Source organism: Conger conger, chromosome 18 (assembly GCF_963514075.1).
Source record: "Conger conger chromosome 18, fConCon1.1, whole genome shotgun sequence".
In the NCBI taxonomy this organism is placed as follows: Eukaryota; Metazoa; Chordata; class Actinopteri; order Anguilliformes; family Congridae; genus Conger; species Conger conger.
The window spans coordinates 32,329,993-32,351,081 of NC_083777.1; the positions used below are offsets into that span (position 1 = coordinate 32,329,993).

General features: G+C 51.3%; 1 protein-coding gene across 1 annotated transcript in view; it reads left to right on the forward strand.

Moving 5' to 3' along the window:
- Positions 1 to 21,089, forward strand: part of LOC133117897 (apoptosis-stimulating of p53 protein 2-like) — a 29,696-nt gene extending 8,607 nt beyond the window's left edge. Inside the window, exons 2-18 of the mRNA XM_061227408.1 lie at positions 741 to 888; positions 3,105 to 3,218; positions 6,540 to 6,616; positions 7,675 to 7,776; positions 8,476 to 8,647; positions 8,808 to 8,989; positions 9,532 to 9,696; positions 10,285 to 10,332; positions 10,820 to 11,021; positions 13,454 to 13,584; positions 14,013 to 14,403; positions 15,547 to 16,262; positions 17,476 to 17,613; positions 17,762 to 17,895; positions 18,540 to 18,706; positions 19,171 to 19,370; positions 19,575 to 21,089. Coding sequence (XP_061083392.1) covers positions 741 to 888; positions 3,105 to 3,218; positions 6,540 to 6,616; positions 7,675 to 7,776; positions 8,476 to 8,647; positions 8,808 to 8,989; positions 9,532 to 9,696; positions 10,285 to 10,332; positions 10,820 to 11,021; positions 13,454 to 13,584; positions 14,013 to 14,403; positions 15,547 to 16,262; positions 17,476 to 17,613; positions 17,762 to 17,895; positions 18,540 to 18,706; positions 19,171 to 19,370; positions 19,575 to 19,616 — 3,129 coding nt within the window. The 3' untranslated portion in view covers positions 19,617 to 21,089. The remainder of the gene's footprint in view (positions 1 to 740; positions 889 to 3,104; positions 3,219 to 6,539; positions 6,617 to 7,674; positions 7,777 to 8,475; positions 8,648 to 8,807; positions 8,990 to 9,531; positions 9,697 to 10,284; positions 10,333 to 10,819; positions 11,022 to 13,453; positions 13,585 to 14,012; positions 14,404 to 15,546; positions 16,263 to 17,475; positions 17,614 to 17,761; positions 17,896 to 18,539; positions 18,707 to 19,170; positions 19,371 to 19,574) is intronic.

Sequence of the window (21,089 nt, forward strand, 5' to 3'; positions counted from 1 at the left end):
CCAGAGTGCAGATTAAGCAGAAGAGCATATTTGGCAGGTGATTGAAAGCGTATTGAGCTGCTTCAGCTGCAGTAGGTTGTGTTGTGGAGACACTAGTTGCAGACTGCCCCAGGTTCCCCTCTGTCTTCACATCGTGGCAGATGATGTGTTTGCTGCTACGGCCTGTGGTGCATTGGCAGTTGCACAGCGCTATGAGTCCAGATCATCACAGTTGGGAAGCTGCAGCCAAGCTGATGAGAGATTAATGGTGTTCATTGGTGAGACCTGGCCTGTGTGTTCTTGTTCACTCTTGGCGGTGTGAGAGGTGTACAGTATGTGTTCACTCTAAATTACTTTCTTTAAAGGGGGGCATTTTTCTAGCCACCTATTTGGTGTAAAATAGGTGTGTTCATCCCCAAATCACACTCACACACACACACACACTCACACACACCAGGGCCTGGGGTGTGCAGTGCACTGTGATTCTGCTGAGGGTCGGCTAGAGTCTTAGCATATTCACACTCCTTCCTATAGCTTTGGTTTGTATTGCATTTGACTTTTAACCCATTTAAAACATTATTTCAGGTGTTGATTAGAGAAGACATCAGAAAAAACATTATTTATGCTAATCATTTTGATAAAAATGCCAGATGGCTGTAATATAATCTTGGTATTTAATTGTTTATGAATGCATGCACAGTACTATGAATTCTCACACACTGTTTATGTTCCTCTGCCCTGTTTTTCTGGACCTCTGACAGATGTTCCTGACTGTGTACCTCAGTAACAATGACCAGCATTTTACTGAGGTGCCCGTCACCCCGGACACACTGTGTCGGGACGTGGTGGAGCTGTGTAAGGAGGCGGGCGAGAGCGACTGTTACCTGGCGGAGATGTGGCGGGGGTCAGGTGAGACTCGGGCCGATGGGGTGAGGGTTCTGGGCCTGATTCGGTGAGTTATGGGGTGTTATGGTGAGTTTTTGGGGCAGGTGAGGTATGTTTTTGGGGGTATATTCGGTGAGTTATGGGGTGTTATGGTGAGTTTTTGGGGCAGGTGAGGTATGTTTTTGGGGGTATATTGGGTGAGTTCTGGGATGTTATGGTGAGTTTTTGGGGCAGGTGAGGTATGTTTTTGGGGGTATATTGGGTGAGTTATGGGATGTTATGGTGAGTTTTTGGGGCAGGTGAGGTATGTTTTTGGGGGTATATTGGGTGAGTTATGGGATGTTATGGTGAGTTTTTGGCGCAGATGAGGTATGTTTTTGGGGGTATATTGGGTGAGTTATGGGATGTTATGGTGAGTTTTTGGGGCAGGTGAGGTATGTTTTTGGGGGTATATTGGGTGAGTTATGGGATGTTATGGTGAGTTTTTGGCGCAGATGAGGTATGTTTTTGGGGGTATATTGGGTGAGTTATGGGATGTTATGGTGAGTTTTTGGCGCAGATGAGGTATGTTTTTGGGGGTATATTGGGTGAGTTATGGGATGTTATGGTGAGTTTTTGGCGCAGATGAGGTATGTTTTTGGGGGTATATTGGGTGACTTATGGGATGTTATGGTGAGTTTTTGGCGCAGATGAGGTATGTTTTTGGGGGTATATTGGGTGAGTTATGGGATGTTATGGTGAGTTTTTGGGGCAGGTGAGGTATGTTTTTGGGGGTATATTGGGTGAGTTATGGGATGTTATGGGGAGTTTTTGGCGCAGATGAGGTATGTTTTTGGGGTATATTGGGTGAGTTATGGGGTATTATGGGGAGTTTTTGGGGCAGATGAGGTATGTTTTTGAGGTATATTGGGTGAGTTATGGGGTATTATGGGGAGTTTTGGGCAGATGAGGTATGTTTTTGGGGTATATTGGGTGAGTTATGGGGCAAATACTGTATTTGAAACCGATTGGGCGCCTTCAATATCAGTACAATTCCTGTTGTTGCTGACAGTTGTAAAAGAAACATGTTTTCACCTATATTCAGAGCCAATCAGAAGTTATTTCATATGATTGTGTCACTGTTTTAGTTGGCAAACACGTTTGGGTGAAAATCCATAGTCCTACAGGAGTGCTTTAGAGCATATACAGATAAAGTTAGTGCATATTTGACCTAGTTGTGATCAGGAGGTGTGCATCGTTCTCTGGCTGTCTGCCCAAGGCTAACAGAACGTGGGCCAGACCCAGATGCACTCATAAATCCCAGTTTAAATGAAAAAAAAAAACATGAAATCTAGAATTTTCTTTGGCAGATGAAATGGGAAAAAATCACCTCCAAAAAGAAATTCAAAATTTGTTTGCTGGAGCACCAGTCGAAACTCAGGAGAGATAGTTCCGGCGATGGGGTTATCGCTGCCAGCATTCCTCAGCATCGACGTGTTAAACAAACAGGAGACCGAGGCCGTCGGAAAGGCACGCTCGAAGAATGCGGATGGAACGGGTTTGAGCGGTTTCACCCGCTCCCTGTGACTGATTGCCCCAGATCGCCGGCTGTGGGCCGTGTTTTTGTTTGAAATGCTCTCCTCCTCTTGTTTTTGTGGGTTTGTGGTTTCACCTGCTGTCAAAGTCAAACACACAGTGCAGGGAAGCGCAGACCTGCTGCATATTCAGAGCGAGTTCTCAAGGTGCCTCTGGCTCTGAGCCCATTATCCTGAATGTAGTAATACAGGCTGGAGAGGTGGAATTAGAGGGGGTCGGTCATACAGAATGACCTTCCCTGGATCATGCGGGAAGCACACTCTTCACCGTTATTTGTATCGACACCCAAACCTAACCCTTTGTCACTGGGAGACCACCTGTCACCGACTGCATAATCCAAATCTACAAACCTGTTCTTAATGCAATGCCCATCAAGTGATCTCATGGACAACAAATAAATGACCCTGCAGTAAACCATGGGAGCCTGAGGCAAAGACACGGGCGTGTACCCTGCTGTCTGTCAAGATTGTGTAAAAGATAAGAACATCGTGGACATGGAAAATTGCACGTGAGCGCGCGTGCCAGGGCAGCCCTGTGGTGTGTGTGTGTGTGTGTGTGTGTGTGTGTGTGTGTGTGTGTGTGTCAGTCAGGGCAGCCCTGTACTAAGTGTGTGTGTGTGTGTGCACGCCAGGGCAGCCCTGTACTAAGTGTGTGTGTCCCTGCAGAGCGTGTGGTAGGAGAGGCCGAGCGGATGCTGGACATCCTGCAGCGCTGGGGTCAGCAGAGGGTGGAGGTGCGCTTCTTTCTGCGGCACGAACGCCCGCCCAGCCGCGACTCAGGTACAGCACCGTCACACCACAACAAACTCCATCTCCCAGCCTCAGGTACAGCACAGCCACACCACAACAAACTCCATCTCCCAGCCTCAGGTACAGCACCGTCACACCACAACAAACTCCATTTCCCAGCCTCAGGTACAGCACCGTCACACCACAACAAACTCCATCTCCCAGCCTCAGGTACAGCACAGCCACACCACAACAAACTCCATCTCCCAGCCTCAGGTACAGCACAGCCACACCACAACAAACTCCATCTCCCAGCCTCAGGTACAGCACAGCCACACCACAACAAACTCCATCTCCCAGCCTCAGGTACAGCACAGCCACACCACAACAAACTCCATCTCCCAGCCTCAGGTACAGCACAGCCACACCACAACAAACTCCATCTCCCAGCCTCAGGTACAGCACAGCCACACCACAACAAACTCCATCTCCCAGCCTCAGGTACAGCACAGCCACACCACAACAAACTCCATCTCCCAGCCTCAGGTACAGCACAGCCACACCACAACAAACTCCATCTCCCAGCCTCAGGTACAGCACAGCCACACCACAACAAACTCCATTTCCCAGCCTCAGGTACAGCACAGCCACACCACAACAAACTCCATCTCCCAGCCTCAGGTACAGCACAGCCACACCACAACAAACTCCATCTCCCAGCCTCAGGTACAGCACCGTCACACCACAACAAACTCCATTTCCCAGCATGCTCACGCTACTCAATCAGAGCTTCCTGCTTCACATGTACCCCTGAGAAAAGATACTTAACTTGAATTGATCAACTAAATGGCTAGTGGCTAAGGTACATGACTCGGACCCGGAAGGTTGGTGTTTCAGGTCCCGGTGTAGCCATAATAAGATCTGCACAGCTTGAGCAAAGGCCCTCAACCCTGCATTGCTCCAGGGGGGATTGTTCCCTACTTAGTCTAATTAAATGTGGATCTCTTTGGACAAAGGAGTCTGCCAAATAACAAAATCATGTCTGCAGTGAACCCTGCGTGCTCATGTCTGCAGTGAACACTGCGTGCTCATGTCTGCAGTGAACACTGCGTGCTCATGTCTGCAGTGAACACTGCGTGCTCATGTCTGCAGTGAACACTGCATGCTCATGTCTGCAGTGAACACTGCCTGCTCATGTCTGCAGTGAACACTGCGTGCTCATGTCTCAGGGCTGGGATGTGCAGGGCCTCTGCTCGAGAGGCGGGGCCCTGTCACAGATGGCTGCGCCGGCCTGGACCTGATCCGCTCTGCCAGCCTGTGCCTCAGTGCGCCCGCGTAGCGTACTGCAGCCCCACAACCACCAGCACAGAGCACCCCCTACAGCCCCCGCTCTGTGTCCCAGTGTGAGAGCACCCCCTACAGCCCCCACTCTGTGTCCCAGTGTGAGAGCACCCCCTACAGCCCCCACTCTGTGTCCCAGTGTGAGAGCACCCCCTACAGCCCCCACTCTGTGTCCCAGTGTGAGAGCACCCCCTACAGCCCCCACTCTGTGTCCCAGTGTGAGAGCACCCCCTACAGCCCAGGCTCCCAGTATGTGAGAAACGGGCCTTACCCAGGCCTGGGACAGTGTGGGTGTTTTTGCATTCATTTTATTATACCATTTAAAACCGGGCGGCTGCAGACATGCTGGAGAGCCTCCCATCAGCTCAGAAGGGAGAGGAGCTGCCTGCCATCGCTAATCACATCAAACAACCAATAAGTGGATGTAATGTGGTTTTTATCTCCGCAAATATTTGGCCTTGGATTCTACAGATGAAGCCTGGGCTGCTGGCCTTGGCAGACACCAGGATCCATTGTGGCTCTGTGTGCTGCAGCTGTTTTCACAGGAAATGTAGCAGGAAGCCATTCACTGGGTCAGTGCTGGTCTGGCTCCAGCTCCACAGTGGGGAAACCGGTATAACTGACCCTACCTGTCTCAACAGTGGGTCAGATAGTTTTGTGTTGCTAAACAGCTCAGCAAATTTCAGTTTTTTGTACTGTAGGGGAGTACACACTGTCCATCTGCATGATGGATGAATAACGGGTTTGTTGTGATCGATGCTGCGTCCAGAATGTACTGTAATTTGTCCCCTTTTTGGAATGGGGAATTTGTCCCATAATTTGGAATGTCCATTGCCACAACCTCCGCTACTGATTCTGGAGAGAGCAAACAGGCGAGCTCTCCGCCAAACAGCCGGCGCTGTCCCAGTGTCCCAGCCTCTGATAGTGAGCGACACTCGCACTGTCATACTGTGGAGCCCATCCGCTAGCCAGAGCAGGCATCTCAAACTCACATCCTGGACAGCCACTGTGTTTTCTGGTTATTTAGGTGTGCCTGAGTGCATTTAAGAGGTTAGTTTTAGTCCATGATAGGCTAAGGAGTTCTTTGCCAGGCCTAAATCAGGCCACATGAAGACTCCTGGAGGGCCGCAGGCTCGACTGGTTCAGACCTGAGACCCCTGCACCAGGGCAGGGTGGTTAAGTCTCTGAGACCCCTGCACCAGGGCAGGGTGGTTAAGTCTCTGAGACCCCTGCACCAGGGCAGGGTGGTTAAGTCTCTGAGACCCCTGCACCAGGGCAGGGGGGTTAAGTCTCTGAGACCCCTGCACCAGGGCAGGGGGGTTAAGTCTCTGAGACCCCTGCACCAGGGCAGGGGGGTTAAGTCTCTGAGACCCCTGCACCAGGGCAGGGTGGTTAAGTCTCTGAGACCCCTGCACCAGGGCAGGGTGGTTAAGTCTCTGAGACCCCTGCACCAGGGCAGGGTGGTTAAGTCTCTGAGACCCCTGCACCAAGGCAGGGTGGTTAAGTCTCTGAGACCCCTGCACCAAGGCAGGGTGGTTAAGTCTCTGAGACCCCTGCACCAAGGCAGGGTGGTTAAGTCTCTGAGACCCCTGCACCAGGGCAGGGTGGTTAAGTCTCTGAGACCCCTGCACCAGGGCAGGGTGGTTAAGTCTCTGAGACCCCTGCACCAGGGCAGGGTGGTTAAGTCTCTGAGACCCCTGCACCAGGGCAGGGTGGTTAAGTCTCTGAGACCCCTGCACCAGGGCAGGGTGGTTAAGTCTCTGAGACCCCTGCACCAGGGCAGGGTGGTTAAGTCTCTGAGACCCCTGCACCAGGGCAGGGTGGTTAAGTCTCTGAGACCCCTGCACCAGGGCAGGGTGGTTAAGTCTCTGAGACCCCTGCACCAGGGCAGGGTGGTTAAGTCTCTGAGACCCCTGCACCAGGGCAGGGTGGTTAAGTCTCTGAGACCCCTGCACCAGGGCAGGGCACGGGATGTGCCCCCAGCAGTCCTGAATGCTCTCTGAAACTGATATACTGATGGGTCTTCCACAGGGGGATCCAGAGCTCCAGAGCACATGGCCAACCGGAACGGGGTGAAGGGTCCCATGGACAGACGCATGGAGAACGGGGTGAGTGCAGGACAGAGCATCCACTCTTTCTATAGAACACAACCATACCTCGGTTATGTACCAACCAGTCAATCTAACAGGGCAAACCACAAGTAGAATACAAAGGATTATATTAACCAAAACACAAAAAAAAAAAAAAAAAGAAAAAAAAAAAAAAGGGCCACAGAAGTACAAGCAAGAATTCCGATTAATATTAAAGTCGTGTTTTGAAATCACTTAAGAGTTTCAGATTTGTAGTAGTAGGAAGGCTACAGTAGTGAGACTTGCAGGATGTAAATCTAATCTGGTTTAAAAGCTGCAACTTTTAGTAAAACTGCACCTTCAGTATTTTGTAAACTGATTTGCCTACATTCATACAGAAGAATTTCATGTTTTAAAAAGCTCTCCCAAAGGTGTTCTATTGTGTTTGTTTTCAAGGCGGACTTCCTTAAGTTCAGATCCTCAACCTTTTTTTTTTTTTAGTCGTAGTCATGGGTTTTGTTCCGGTGAGATTCCTGGCGGATCCTGAAAACCAGAAGCCCCAGTTATCTTATTTCTCTTCAGCGTGTCAGCAGATCTCACAGCTGAGAGAGCAGGTGTTGCTTTTTAAATCTGAGCCTGCGGTACACAAAGCGCATGAGGAGTGAAACCAGTTGAACTGCATTGAGCCTCGTGAGTCAGTCAGTGTGCGCTGTGACCTGGCCCGGCACTTCCGCATGGTTTACTCTGCCGTGGGAGAGAGCTCATTCACATCATGAGGGAAACCTTAACCTGCCTGTGTCACAAGTGAAACGGCCGGTGTTGCTGTGGTGACGGATATGAATTGGAGACTTTTTAACCCTTTGCATTGGTAAAATTCCGGCAGACTACTGATGACTTGTATTTCCAACGTTCAGAAAAATAATTATTATATCTGATTGCATGCTTTTTGTTTGTTATTTCTGAAAGTTTTTTTTTTTTTTTTTTGAAATTCTCGATAATTGCATGAATTTCCAAAAGCTCTGAAGGCTGAAAGTTTTTCAGACGCGGGCGTGGGACAGTGGGGACAGGAGGTGTGAACTGTGGCGTGTCCTGTGCAGGTGGCGTCCCCTCGTATGGACATGACCCTGGCAGAGCTGCAGGAGATGGCCTCCAGGCAGCAGCAGCAGATCGACGCCCAGCAGCAGCTCCTGGCCTCCAAGGTGGGGAGAGTGTCTGGTCTGGAGAGATGGATGGTGACTGGGATGTGACCGGTAGAGTCCTCGCTGGGTTACCAGTAGTCCGGTCTCAGAGGGACGAGCAGGGTGTGTGATGATTAGATGATGCTGATTCAGATTCTGAACTTCAGCCTTTCAGCTGTGCGGAGGAAGTGGGAGCAGTGTATTGCAGATGCCAGGGATAGAGAGTTAGTGGGACCAGTGTCTGGAAGATGCCAGGGATTGAGAGTTGGCGGGACCAGTGTCTGGAAGATGCCAGGGATCAAGAGTTAGCAGGGGTGTAGAGAACTCTGCCCCAGCATGGGCTGGTCAGGCAGGCAGGTTCAGGAACGGGAAGGGCCCAGCAGGGGGCCCTGCGGTGTTAGGAGCCGCTTCATCCTGCTGGCTAAGTGCGAAGACTCCAGAGCCCCACAGAGGCCAGCCATTGACATGGCTGTGTCCACCCACGGGGGAAATAACGCACAAAAACAAAGCATCAGTTATGTCGTCCAGTCAGCCAAATTCAAATGAGATACTGGGGTCTCATGAATCAGCACCAGGGTTCAGTCTGTTCCACCGCCGTTGACTTGGTGTGCATTGGGTCATTTCCCTGACATTCTCTGTGTGTCAGGTTGTTTCCTTGACTGACACGCGGTGTGTGCTGGGTGTTTCCCTGACTGACGCGCGGTGTGTTGGTGACCCCAGGAGCAGCGGCTGCGGTACCTGAAGCAGCAGGACCAGCGGCAGCAGCAGGCCACGGAGCAGGAGACCCTGCGGAGGCTGCGGGAGAACGCGGAGGGCCAGGAGGCCCGGCTCAGGAAGGTCCGGGCCCTCAAGGGCCAGGTGGAGCAGAAACGCCTCGGCAACGGGAAACTGGGTGAGCGCCGGGCCATTCCCTTTTCACTTGTTGAGACGTGCAAGTTTTAATTCTCTTCAACATCTTATGGTCACAACCTTAGGGGCACCATGAGCCTGATCAGCCTGCTCATAACTCTCTCATCCTCTCCCTGCCCCCCTCTCCCTGTCCCCCTTCTCAGTGGAGGAGATCGAGCAGATGAGCAGCCTGTTCCAGCAGAAGCAGAGGGAGCTGGTAGCGGCTGTGTCGAAGGTTGAGGATCTGAGCCGGCAGCTGGACATACTGAAGAACAGCAAGATGGACGCCTTCCACGACAACCAGAGCTCTGCAGCTGAGCTGGACCGCATGTACAAGGAGCTGCAGGTACCAGCTATACTTGAGCATCCTATTCAGTCACTTCTCACTGCCCACAAACCCTTTACATCAGCCATGTTAAGGTGTCACTGCAGTCATGGAAGCAGCTTTTAGCTGATGGGTTCTTAACTATCACTCATATCAGAGGAGAAGGAACCCTGTGAAAGTGCTTTGTTGAACTTTGTATGTGCTTTTGCATTAGCCTTGTCAAGACCATGTACTTGTTGCTTTCTTGGCAAGGCTCATTGACAACTTCCTAACACTGAGTAACGTGTACAGAAAAGTACAAAGCATTTAAAGCACTTTCACATATACATTCAAAACTACATGAGGGAATATTCTCCTACACACACAACTGAAAACAATATCACTGTAGTACTGTAACAGCACATGCGCGCACAATAAATGTTTTAGGAAATACTTGCAGTCTGCGGCTGCAACTGGTGCTCATAGAAATGTCACGTCAATCTACGATTCGGCTAATGAAATAATAAAGAGCAGAAGGTTTGCGCGTGGGCCCTGGGTGTCTGACGGCCTGTGTCTGTGGGCAGCTGAGGAACCGGCTGAACCAGGAGCAGAGCGCCAGGCTGCAGCAGCAGCGGGACAGCCTGAACAAGCGCAACCTGGAGGTGGCGGCCATGGACCGGCGCGTGGGCGAGCTGCGCGACCGGCTGTGGAAGAAGAAGGCCGCGCTGCAGCAGAAGGAGAACCTGCCCGTGAGTTACAGGTGTCCTCGGGCGCGCAGGTCCCGTCTCTCCCGTCCTGCAAAGCGGCGAGGCTGTAAATGTGTCGCGCAGTGAGACGATGACCTCACACAATCTGAGCGGCGTGAGTGTTATCGGTCAATAACACGATGGTGTGATAATTAGCACATTTTTCTCTGGGTTTCAGTATGGGGCTTATGCAGAACCTTTTGAGGCAAAATGCAGTTGGCATGTTCCCATATTCCAGACAGACTGTGGAAGCATAGCGATATTGCCGATGAAATAAAAAGCCATGTTGTCATAGGCACAGAAGTGCAGTGAATAGGCCACTGTGAGTAGGTAATTTACTGCCACCCTGTCTGGAATCTAAATGAGACTGGCTCTCTCAGAGTCCTCTGGGGACAATGGACATTACGTCTTACCACCAGTCACAGCCAGAGACTCTCGGAGAAAACATCTTGAAACTGCCCAGCTAACATGCTTCATCCACACTCCAAAGGGACTTTTTCTCGTTGTTTTTGAAGGACAGCATCTTGTAAGAGTCTGACAGAGATTTCTGGTAAATGGCACTGCTAATTTCTTTCTTTTTGACTGCTTTAGAATGGCATCCCCATTAAAGATAAGTCTTCGAAAGGCGAACATCACAAGGTAAAATTACATATGACCTCACTTGTACTTAGTTTGTATCAGATGTTTTGAGGGGAGAAATATTGATAAATACTGTATTGATAAATGCTGTTCCTGCTCATGAGGTTTAAAGCTGTCTAAAGTGACATTTTGAACCTGAAGTTGAATAACAGGCTGAAAAAAGGCTGAAGATTATTATAATATTATTATTATTATGGTGAACTGTCATGAAGAACTCTTATTAACTTCGGTATTCTGTACTTGGAGGGAGTTTGTAGAAGATTGTGGGATGGTCATACAGAAGTTGATGCTTACATCTGTCATCGCATAACTCCTCATTTCCAGCTAGAAGAGGGTCTTGAGTTGTCCTCTAACATATGTAGACGTGAAGGATGTAAATGAAATGGCATTCACCACCATCAGCATGGCCTCCTCTATGTTATTGGCAAATGGTTATCCACAGACCCGATGCTTAGTTTGTATCCGTTTGTTTGCCCCCCTCCCCCAGCTCCCTGGAGATGGGAACCCCCCCCAGCAGAATGGCCCTGCCCGTGTGGCGGCCGTGGGCCCCTACAGGCAGTCCGCTACCATGCCACGTGGATCCATGATCGGCGACGCCCTGCTAAAGCCCGCTTACCCCGACAGCACGGCCACCCTGCCCGTCCAGGAGAGCCCCCTCAAAGCCCAGACAAGGGGCAGAGCTCCTGGAGGTATACACCCTCACCCCCCTACACCTCACCTACATCCTCACTCCCAAAACCTCACCTACACCCTCACACCCCTACACCTCACCTACACCCTCACTCCTCAAACCTCACCTACACCCCCACTCCCCAAACCTCACCTACACCCTCACTCCCCAGACCTCGTCTGTTACCCTTATGTGGTTTGGGCATAGATGAGGAGCGGAGGTTAAGGTGTAGGTGAGGAGCCTGAAGTGGCAGTCTGAATCAGATTTTCTTCATGTACCAGTAGTGGTGGGTGGGTACTGTCTTCACCTGTGTTCCAAGTCAGTGAGGCATGCATATGTGTGTGTGTGCGTGTGTATGTGTGTATGTACGCGTCTGTGTGTTTTGTGGTTGCTTCCCCCTGCCATCCTCTCCTCTCTTTATTGAAATCCTGGGCCTTTGGGCCATCACTGATGTCTGGAACGGAGCCCTACACCGAGCATGCCTGCAGGGTGCAGTGACTCATTGTAACCACTTGAGTGTCAGAGTGCAGATAAGTTGTTTTACAGGCTGACCTGTCTTGGCTCGGCGATATTGCACCGTTGGCATTAATCTTCTGCGATTCACCTGAAGATCAGCAGTAGGGTACGACGCTGCATTCACCACTTCTTCGATGATTTTACACCATCTGTTTAAAATGAGGAAAAAAATCTTCCTTTCTTTCTCCAAAGGATGAGTCAGTCTGACTCATGCAGCCTTCTTTATATAGCTCTCCCTGAACACAGGAAAGCGTTTGTCAAATGTAAACATGAATGACCCCATTGAACACACAACCGTGCATCACCCCCCCCTCCGTCCCCCCGGCAAGACGAGCAGGGAGGGTAACAGGTTGCCGCAGGTCAGCCGTGAGGTTGGGCGATCGTTTCCGCACGATGAGCCTGTATGCAGTGGGAGCGTGTGACGGGCGGGGCGGGGCGGGGCGGGGCGTGAGGTTGGGCGGTCGTTTCCGCACGATGAGCCTGTATCCAGTGGGAGCGTGTGACGGGCGGGGCGGGGCGGGCCGTGAGGTTGGGCGGTCGTTTCCGCACGATGAGCCTGTATCCAGTGGGAGCGTGTGACGGGCGGGGCGGGGCGGGGCTGTCCCGCTCTCACCCTTCCCTCTCCGGCGGTCCAGCGGGACGAGCTCCGGGCCGGCATCGGCCCACTGTGTCTGCGTCTGAGAGAGGGCCTGCTAAACCTGGATATGCTCCTGGATTTACCCTCATTTGCTGAATATTAGTTTTTTTATCAGAGGGGTTTAGTATTTGTCTGGGAGGGATGTTTTTACTGAAATCACTGAAGGACCTGCGGACCAGACGTAAAGGTACAGGCTCTCTGCAACGGGCAGTGTGTGTGTGTGTGTGTGTGTGCGCGTGTGTGTGTGTGCGCGTGTGTGTGTGCGCGTGTGTGTGCACGCGTGTGTGTGCACGCGTGCTTCATATGTCCGTGCGTACGTGTATGCATGCGAGTTCCTGACGGTTTGTGTGAAAGTTTTGCAGATTATTGTGAGAAACTACATAAGACGAATGGCATCTGCATTGTGTGTGTTGGTTTTTTTTTTTTTTTTTAAGATATTTTTAGGCCTTTTTCAGCTTTATTGGACCGTATAGTATAGAGAGACAGGAAGAATGGGAGCGAGAGAGGGAAAGACATGCGACAAATGTCGGATGGTCGGATTCGAACCGCCGACGTCGCGGCTCACAATGAGCATGTGGTCAGTGCTCTACAGGCTGCGCCACCGAGACACCATGTGTGTTGGGTTTTGTGTAAAATGTGTAGCCCACATGCAGCAGAGAGCTGGTGTATGGGCAGGTGGAGTACTATTGCAGCCAAATGAAGTTTGTGATTACTGGGCTGATGGAAAGCCGTCTGGAGGTCTGTGTTCTTCCCTGAGTTTAAATAAAAGGACTGGATAGTCAACAGCTCTGAACGGTGCAGGCCAACCGCATTATTTCAACTGTTTTAATGCTTCAGACAACAGAACAAAATCTGCATATTTTTAACTATTTGGTATTCCAAGAAAAATTCTGCGATTGGATGAAGATTTGAATATTTTCATGAACCTGTTGGGATTGTTTCCAAATTATATCCGTATCTAAAGAGTGAAAGGATTTCATATGCTTACTCTGCCCCTCCCGCATCTCAGGGCCACTCCTCCCAGAGTCTTACCGTGCCCATGGCCCCTCCTCCATCCCCACAGACAGGGATGTGTGTGTGTGTGTGTGTGTGTGTATTGTCTTGCGTGCAATTTGTAAATCTTTGCAAAAGAGCATCTGCTAAATATGTGGTAACTGTCATCCAGGCAATTTAACTGTAACCAGCTTGCTTTAATGGATCAATGAAGTGCTAGTTCATTATTAAAAACATATAACTATCAATGCCCAGCTCTGAGGGTTCACCCTTCCCAGGCTCTGACATGTCTCTTCTGGTTATAGACGACTCTGAGCTCCAGAAGAGGGACAGGGATAAGAAGGTGCGGCCCTTGTCCATGTTCGAGTCCACCGGGCTGCCCACCACCTCCCTGCGCAAGAACCAGAGCAGTGAGGACCTGGTGAGGGATGCTCAGGTGAGCGCTCTACCGCCCCCTGCCTGCCGGCGCAGGAATTACAGGTCCCCGTCGGCAAAGGTTAAAGGCGTCAAGTGTTCAGAACAGGGGCTGACAATTTGCAGGTTCTCATTCCAACCAATCACCACACCGGCTGATTTCACTAATATACCTGAAATCAAGGAGGGAACTAATAGTTGCAGGTCCCGGGCCCTCCATGGCACATGATTGGGCACCCCTGGTTTAGAATATTCCAGTCCCCAATCATAGCATTGTTTTGGAAAATCCCCCCCCAAAAAAAAAATGTAATTCTAAGGGGTTCAATCTGTTTAATAGCTAAAAGGAAACAGTCCCAAGACTGGTTGCAGAGCATGTAATGGGCTGATATTTAATGGGTTTCAGAATTTGTGCCATATTTGTGCATTTTACCTCCTCTCATGTTCCCCTAGAATTCTGGCCCGGGACTGGTGAAGGTGCCCCCCCCAGTGGCCAGCAAACCCAAACAGGTGACCCTCCCACCCGGGATCCCGCCAGCGCAGCCCACATACGGGAGGCCGGCCGCCAACGCAGGGACCTTCCCCGGCAAGGCCAAAGCGCCCGGCCAGCACCCGCCCCACAGCCAAACCCTGCCCCTGCCCCCCAAGCAGGAGCCCCCGCTCGCGGCCGCCGTGCGACCCTTCACGCCGGAGCCCGGGCCCCAGGGCTTCCGCAAGCCGCCGTCGGCCGCGGCCAGCTCCATCTACTCCATGTACACCAAGCAGGCCGCGCCCGGGAAGGGCCTGCAGAGCGTGCAGGGGGCCCTGACCCGCGCCCAGAGCAGACCCGGCCCCTTCCCCAGCGGTGAGCCCCGCCCGCACCTGTCCACTACAATCACAGACTCTATCACACGCATGTGAGCCATGTGCCTCAGATTTGTCACAATTATTTAAGGGTGTTGCTAAAACTACCATGCATTTCAGAATGCAATTCATGATCGCCCATTCAGATCCCTCTTTACTGTGTCACAAGGGATAATGACGATAAGGATTGTAACACTAATTCATGACATAATAGAGGTTTGAATAGCTTATAAATGCTCTTTAGGAAGGAATGATATAGTCTACCGTTTTTCAGTTGTTTGTATTGTTTGTCCACATGGCTTTACTCTTGCCTACGTTTGGCTAACTCAGAGACTTAATCAGCCAGATGGAGAGACAGGAAATGGGAATCGGTCGCATGTTGGCCAGAGGGGACCCCCCGGACCTGCATGTGCGACTCTAATGCTTGTGAACCCCCCCCCCCTTACCAAACCTGCCTGTGTGGGATGGATTCCCATTTCCTGAGTGCACTCATGCTGGGTTTGCAGTTTGCAGCCTGCTAAGACAGCAGGTTTGCTTACGGCGTATATATAAATATAGAAGCTAAGCATGGTGTTTCAGACGGGATGAGTGCTGCGTGTTGAGCCTGCGTTCAGCAGGAGCAGGTGTGCCTGAATGCCACAGGGCCCAACATGGCAGCCCACACCGTCTCCAACACTGCATGTAACGCTGAGTGTTCAGGCATGTAGACACCAGGCATCTGCTACCTTGCTGTACTTCTACCTCCAAAGTCTGAGCCTGCCAGTGTGCGTGCGTGCGTGAGAGACGTATAATATGAAACGTACACTCCTGAGTCAGATACTTTTACAGACGCCATTAGCTGACCATTTTTAATCTCTATTTTCAACAGTCAGAACAAAGTCATCCTGTTTCATTGTGAAGTGTCAGGATCTGCTGCAGTGTGTGAGCAGTGGTGAGGAGTGTGAGTGCTCTGTGAGGCCCTGTTACCTGAGGGTGCTGCACATGGAGCTGAGCCAGGCCTCACTCACCCCAGCTCAGTGCCACAGGATCTGTGAGCTCTGATTGCACTTCCTGTTGTTGCTAATCCATAATCCCTCTTCCTTTTTTTCTCTCAACCCCACTCCCTCCCTCTCTGCCTCCCGTTCCCCCTCCTCTCTCCCTCCAGTGTACGGTAAGCCCGTGGTCCCAGGGGCTCAGCACTCCCAGGCTGTGCACCCAGAGAACCCGTACTCTGAGACGGATCAGGGGCTCCCCGCCCCTCCTGTGGAGCGCTCGCCCCGGCCCCTGAGCCCCACCAAGCTGCTGCCCTTCATCTCCGGCCCGTACCGGCAGCAGAGCGACGGGGACCTGGAGGCGCTGCGCAGGAAGCTGTACCACGCGCCGCGGCCCCTGAAGAAGCGCAGCTCCATCACGGAGCCCGAGGGCCCGGCGGGGCCCAACATCCAGAAGCTCCTGTACCAGAAGACCACGCTGGCCGCCATGGAGACCACCGCAACCTCCACCCCTTTTGACCAGCCCGGCCCCCCCAGGGCAGAGGAGGTCGCCCAGCCGGACCCTGCTCCACAGGAGGCCCCTGCCCCCGAACCGCCGCCCACCGAGCCAATCAAAGAGACTGACTCAGAGGACTTTGTCCCGCCCCCGCCGCCCTCACACCCTGCCCCCACCCTTGGGGACCCTGAGAGCCTCCCGCCGCCCCTGGTCCTGCCAGAAGAGGAGGATGAGCCAGAACCTGCCCTTCCACCTCCACCTGAGTCCTTCCTGGAGGAATTCCCCCCCTACCCGCCGCCCCCATACCCCAGCGGGGCGGAACAAGACAGCCCCGGGCAGGACCCCTTCAGCATGAAGGCCCCAGAGGTCACAGGACAGGTCACCCTGCCCCCGGTGCGTAGGATTTCCCATCAGTCTTTCCTCCTGTATGCACCGATGAAATGTAGCTACTTTTGTGTAAATAAGATCAAATGGCAGTTTATTGAGATGAGGGCTGACCTTTAAACACACGATATAGCATTTACCACTACACTACAATGCCACTTTCTCATCATGCTCACTCAGAGGTAGTGGCTGAACGTGATTGGTGACTGGACAGTTCTGCTTTACTTTCTTTGTTTTCTCATCTGTTCTGTGCCTGGGGGTTTATTCTATGTGTCAGTGAAGAGCAGAGTTCATTTGAGGGCCGGGGGCGGCTTCAGGTCTTTCTGGTTCATCTTTCCCCGTTGTGAAAGCCTCTTTGCCTCCACTGGTCCAGGGAGTCCTGCCTGAAAGCAGAACCGGCTGTTTCAGCCGCAGTGGTCTGCCAGGCCCAGGGCCCAGAACCCTGCTGGCTCCATCTGCTGTTGCGTAACTGACCTCTGTAGCGTGTCATCGCGACAGAGCACAGATTATTCATTCATTCAGTCCCCCCACCCACCTGCACCTCGCCCACTGGGTCAGCTGCTCCCTTCATTCCCCCACTAAACCCAATGCCCTGCGTCCCATTAAGCTGTAAAAAAGGGTCTCTCTCAGGAGGAAAATCCCATAATTGGCTTGTGGGTCCTTGATTAGTGAAACCATCTTATTTTTGCGCTAATCATGTCTGTGAGACGTCACTGAGGTGAGTGGGGCACAGGTCTACCTGCTTACAGTTGCAGAGATCTGTCAGCATTACTGGCAAGTGTTGATCCAAACCGTGCGTGGGAGCACACAGTGGAATGCATGTGGGAGCCATGGACATGACTACATCCCAAATTGGGTCAGATTGGGCAGCATGGTGCTACCTACGGTGGCATCATAGCAAGAAGGACCTGAGTTTAAGCCCCGGCTGGGGGCCTCTCTGCGTGGAGTTTGCTTGTTCTCCCCGTGTGCGCGTAGGTTTCCTTTCCACTCCGGTTTCCTCCCACAGTCCAAAGACATGCAGGTTGGATGAAATGGAGACTCTAAATTTCCCATAGGTATGCTCCTGCTTTTGCCCTTGACCAAGTCACCTGGCTGCCCACTGCTCCTGGGTAACTAGGAACGGTCAATTGCAGAGGATGCATTTCAATGCCTAAGAAGGCAATGCCAAGCATGAATAAATAAAGAAATAATCTTTCCAAATTCTTCCCCTCCCGTACCTCAGGGCAAGAGGACCAATCTGCGCAAGACTGGGTCGGAGCGCATCGACCATGGCATGCGGGTGCGGTTCAACCCCCTAGCCCTGCTGCTGGACTCCTCTCTGGAGGGCGAGTTTGACCTGGTCCAGAGGATCATCTACGAGGTGAGCGCCCTCCAGAACCCCTACACCTCCGGACCGGGTTCTCACGTTTATGACAAGATGAGATAGAGGTGAACTTACGTGCCTTATTCTGTCTGAGAATCTGTAAACACGCGTGTGTGTTAAATGTGTGTTCTGTTGCCTGCGCTAGGTGGACGACCCCAGCCTGCCCAACGATGAGGGCATCACCGCCCTGCACAACGCCGTCTGCGCCGGGCACACCGAGATCGTCAAGTTCCTGGTGCAGTACGGCGTCAACGTCAATGCTGCCGACAGCGACGGCTGGTGAGCCCCTCACTCCTGTCACTCAAAGGAGCCAATCAGAACTGGCATCCAATCAGAGAGAGTACCTCCAGTAACTCCAGTGCGCCTAAACCCAGCACCCTGACACTGAGAAAGTTTGAAAATGCCTTGCGGCTGTTGGGACTAAAGGCTATTAAAAGTATGGCCTCAACTCCACAGAGCATATCGAAAAGGAAACTGCCAATTTCTGATTGGTTTCTGTAGCCTGATTGGTTCAAATAATTTTTCACCAGCTTTCATTGGTTGGTAAGTTCCTGACGGCCACACAAGAGAATTCTCAAATCACCATCTTCAATTGGAGCACAACCTAAATGCCTATATGAGATTATAATTAGAAGTAACTGATCGTTGGTTTATTAGGAAAGCACATGCCTGGTTTGGTGTACTTACCCCCAAATCGGTGTCAACCTGGTTGGGCTCAAACCTACCATAAGGTTATGAGCAGCCTGGTCAGGTGTGTAGTTACGTAACGTTGTGAGTGTGACAAGTGACAGTAGTGGAAGCCTAACCCCCACAGTGCTCCCCCAGGACCCCCCTGCACTGCGCGGCTTCCTGTAATAACGTGCAGGTGTGTGTGTGTGTGTGTGTGTGTGTGTGTGTGTGTGTGTGTGTGTGTGTGTTCTCAGGACCCCCCTGCACTGCGCAGCTTCCTGTAATAATGTGCAGGTGTGTAAGTTCCTGGTGGAGTCAGGGGCGGCGGTGTTCGCCATGACCTACAGCGACATGCAGACCGCCGCGGACAAGTGTGAGGAGATGGAGGAGGGCTATGCCCAGTGCTCCCAGTTCCTGTATGGTGAGTGCCCCCCAAAATCTCCTCTACCCTCCACCTCCCCAGGGACCACGGCCCCCCAAACCTCCTCTACCCTCCACCTCCCCAGGGACCACACCCCCCAAAACCTCCTCTACCCTCCAGCTCCCCAGGGACCACACCCCCCCAAACCTCCTCTACACTCCACCTCCCCAGGGACCACGCCCCCCCAAAACCTCCTCTACCCTCCACCTCCCCAGGGACCACGCCCCCCAAAACCTCCTCTACCCTCCAGCTCCCCAGGGACCACACCCCCCCAAACCTCCTCTACACTCCACCTCCCCAGGGACCACACCCCCCCAAAACCTCCTCTACCCTCCAGCTCCCCAGGGACCACACCCCCCCAAACCTTGTCTACCCTGTCCCTCACCTAGGACAGTCTTTTATTTTTCCTTTTAAATATCATTGAAAGTCTTGAAAAATGTGTAATGCCTGAGTGTGTCCTCCAGGGGTGCAGGAGAAAATGGGCATCATGAACAGGGGCATGGTCTACGCGCTGTGGGACTACGAGCAGGAGGAGGACGATGAGCTGGTGTTCAGGGAGGGCGACTGCATGACCATCCTGCGCAGGGAGGACGAAGATGAGAGCGAGTGGTGGTGGGCGCACATGGGGGACGTGGAGGGGTACATCCCCCGGAACCTGCTGGGGGTGAGTGCACGGACCAGGCACCCCAAAAGAACAGGGTCACAGAAATGATCCTTTCAGCTTTTAAGCATCACACTTGAGTCAGACACTTGAGTCAGACTTTCAATATTGTAACCCAGTATCCTCCAATAAAAGCAATGATTTTAATTTCACATCTATCAGTAAAACGAAATGTCCTTTTTTTAATATTCTTCATTCTTTTGACAGCTGTATCCAAGAATCAAGCCACGGCAGAGAAGTTTGGCTTAGGCCTCCTCGTGGATCATCAAGGTGTTTCCATGCGCACGCTGCACCACTAGTGGGCAGAAGCACTCTTTTGTCCGAAGACGGGGTGAAGACTAAGACAACAAAACAGATGAAGGATCTTTGACTCAGACATGGACGTTCCTTTACACACCGCTTCTGGATCACTGACTCACACAAGTCGGCAGTATGACTACTGCTTTCAGACGGGAAGACGGACAGCTTATACCAGTGCCGGTCTGGAGAATTATTTTTGTACCGGAATTAAGCACCTGTTGTTTCTAACTGCTGTATACAAATCTTTTATAGGGGGCTCTCAAGAAACTATTTTTATGCAGAGGGTGAATTTTCTTAGAATTCTTTAAAAGCACAATCTTCTCTTTGGGGTTGTTAACTTGAGGGGGTGGGTGTTGGTACTTTTAATGGAGCCAGGTACTTTTAGCACCTGAGAGAAGTATGGATGAGGTGATGACAGTCATGGATGAAAGGATGTTGCGTTGTTGTGAGAGTGTCACTAAAGCAGACGTTGTCTTGGTTTCCAGTCCCTTTAATTTGGACAATCTCCCGGGGATGGCCATGGGCTTTCTGTTTCTGTTACGGTTTCTACGTAGGCTATCTGTTCAAAGTATTCTTCTGGATGTCTTCATATGCTGTTCTGCCATTTTCACAGTGTAGGACTCATCTAATGAATGCACATATGTGCTTTTTAACTTCACTTAGCCTCCCGATTCAGCCATATGAAATGGTGGACAGGCTACAGTGTGTCATAAAAGCTGTGTTACTGCACTAACATAAGCTGTTCTAGGTGGCGCCCCCTGTAGGTTAACATTTGGAACCGAATGTTGTCAGCGTTCACTGATTATCTGGCAGATCATTCTTATCACCAAAGCTGGGTAAAAGCACACATTTTTTCCATATTATTTTTTTTATATGCGTATAGACACTAATACATGGCCAGTCGGTACACAACTGTGAAATGCTTTGTTTTTATAACATTGTGTATGAATTGTCTATGTGAGATTATTTGTCCACTCCAGAAATGCCACTTGCAAGTTTCTGCATTGAGTCGTGTGTGAACAGCAGGCCAGCTGTGTTCAGGGCCTCCAGCTGTCCCAGGGCAGGGGAACAAAACACACGCACTACCCCGCCTCCCCCAGCTTGTAGATAATGTCACAGACATGGGATTCTCCAGTTAGTCTGAAAACCAGTCTTAACTACAACCTTTTGCTATTGGTCGACCAGAGATTACATGTCCTCTGGAGCCTCTGCTACAGCGGTAGTCTGTCAATTCATTGTCCTAGACGAGAACTTTGTTTTGCAGGCAGGCTGATGCATACAATGTGGTAATGAGAACAAAAACTTATAGCACACGCACAATTGTCAGATATTTATTTTTGTTTGTCTTTGTTGTAACTGTGTCAAAACTTGTAACATCACGTTTTGTATGAATAATTTACAATAAAGTACTTTGAATACAAA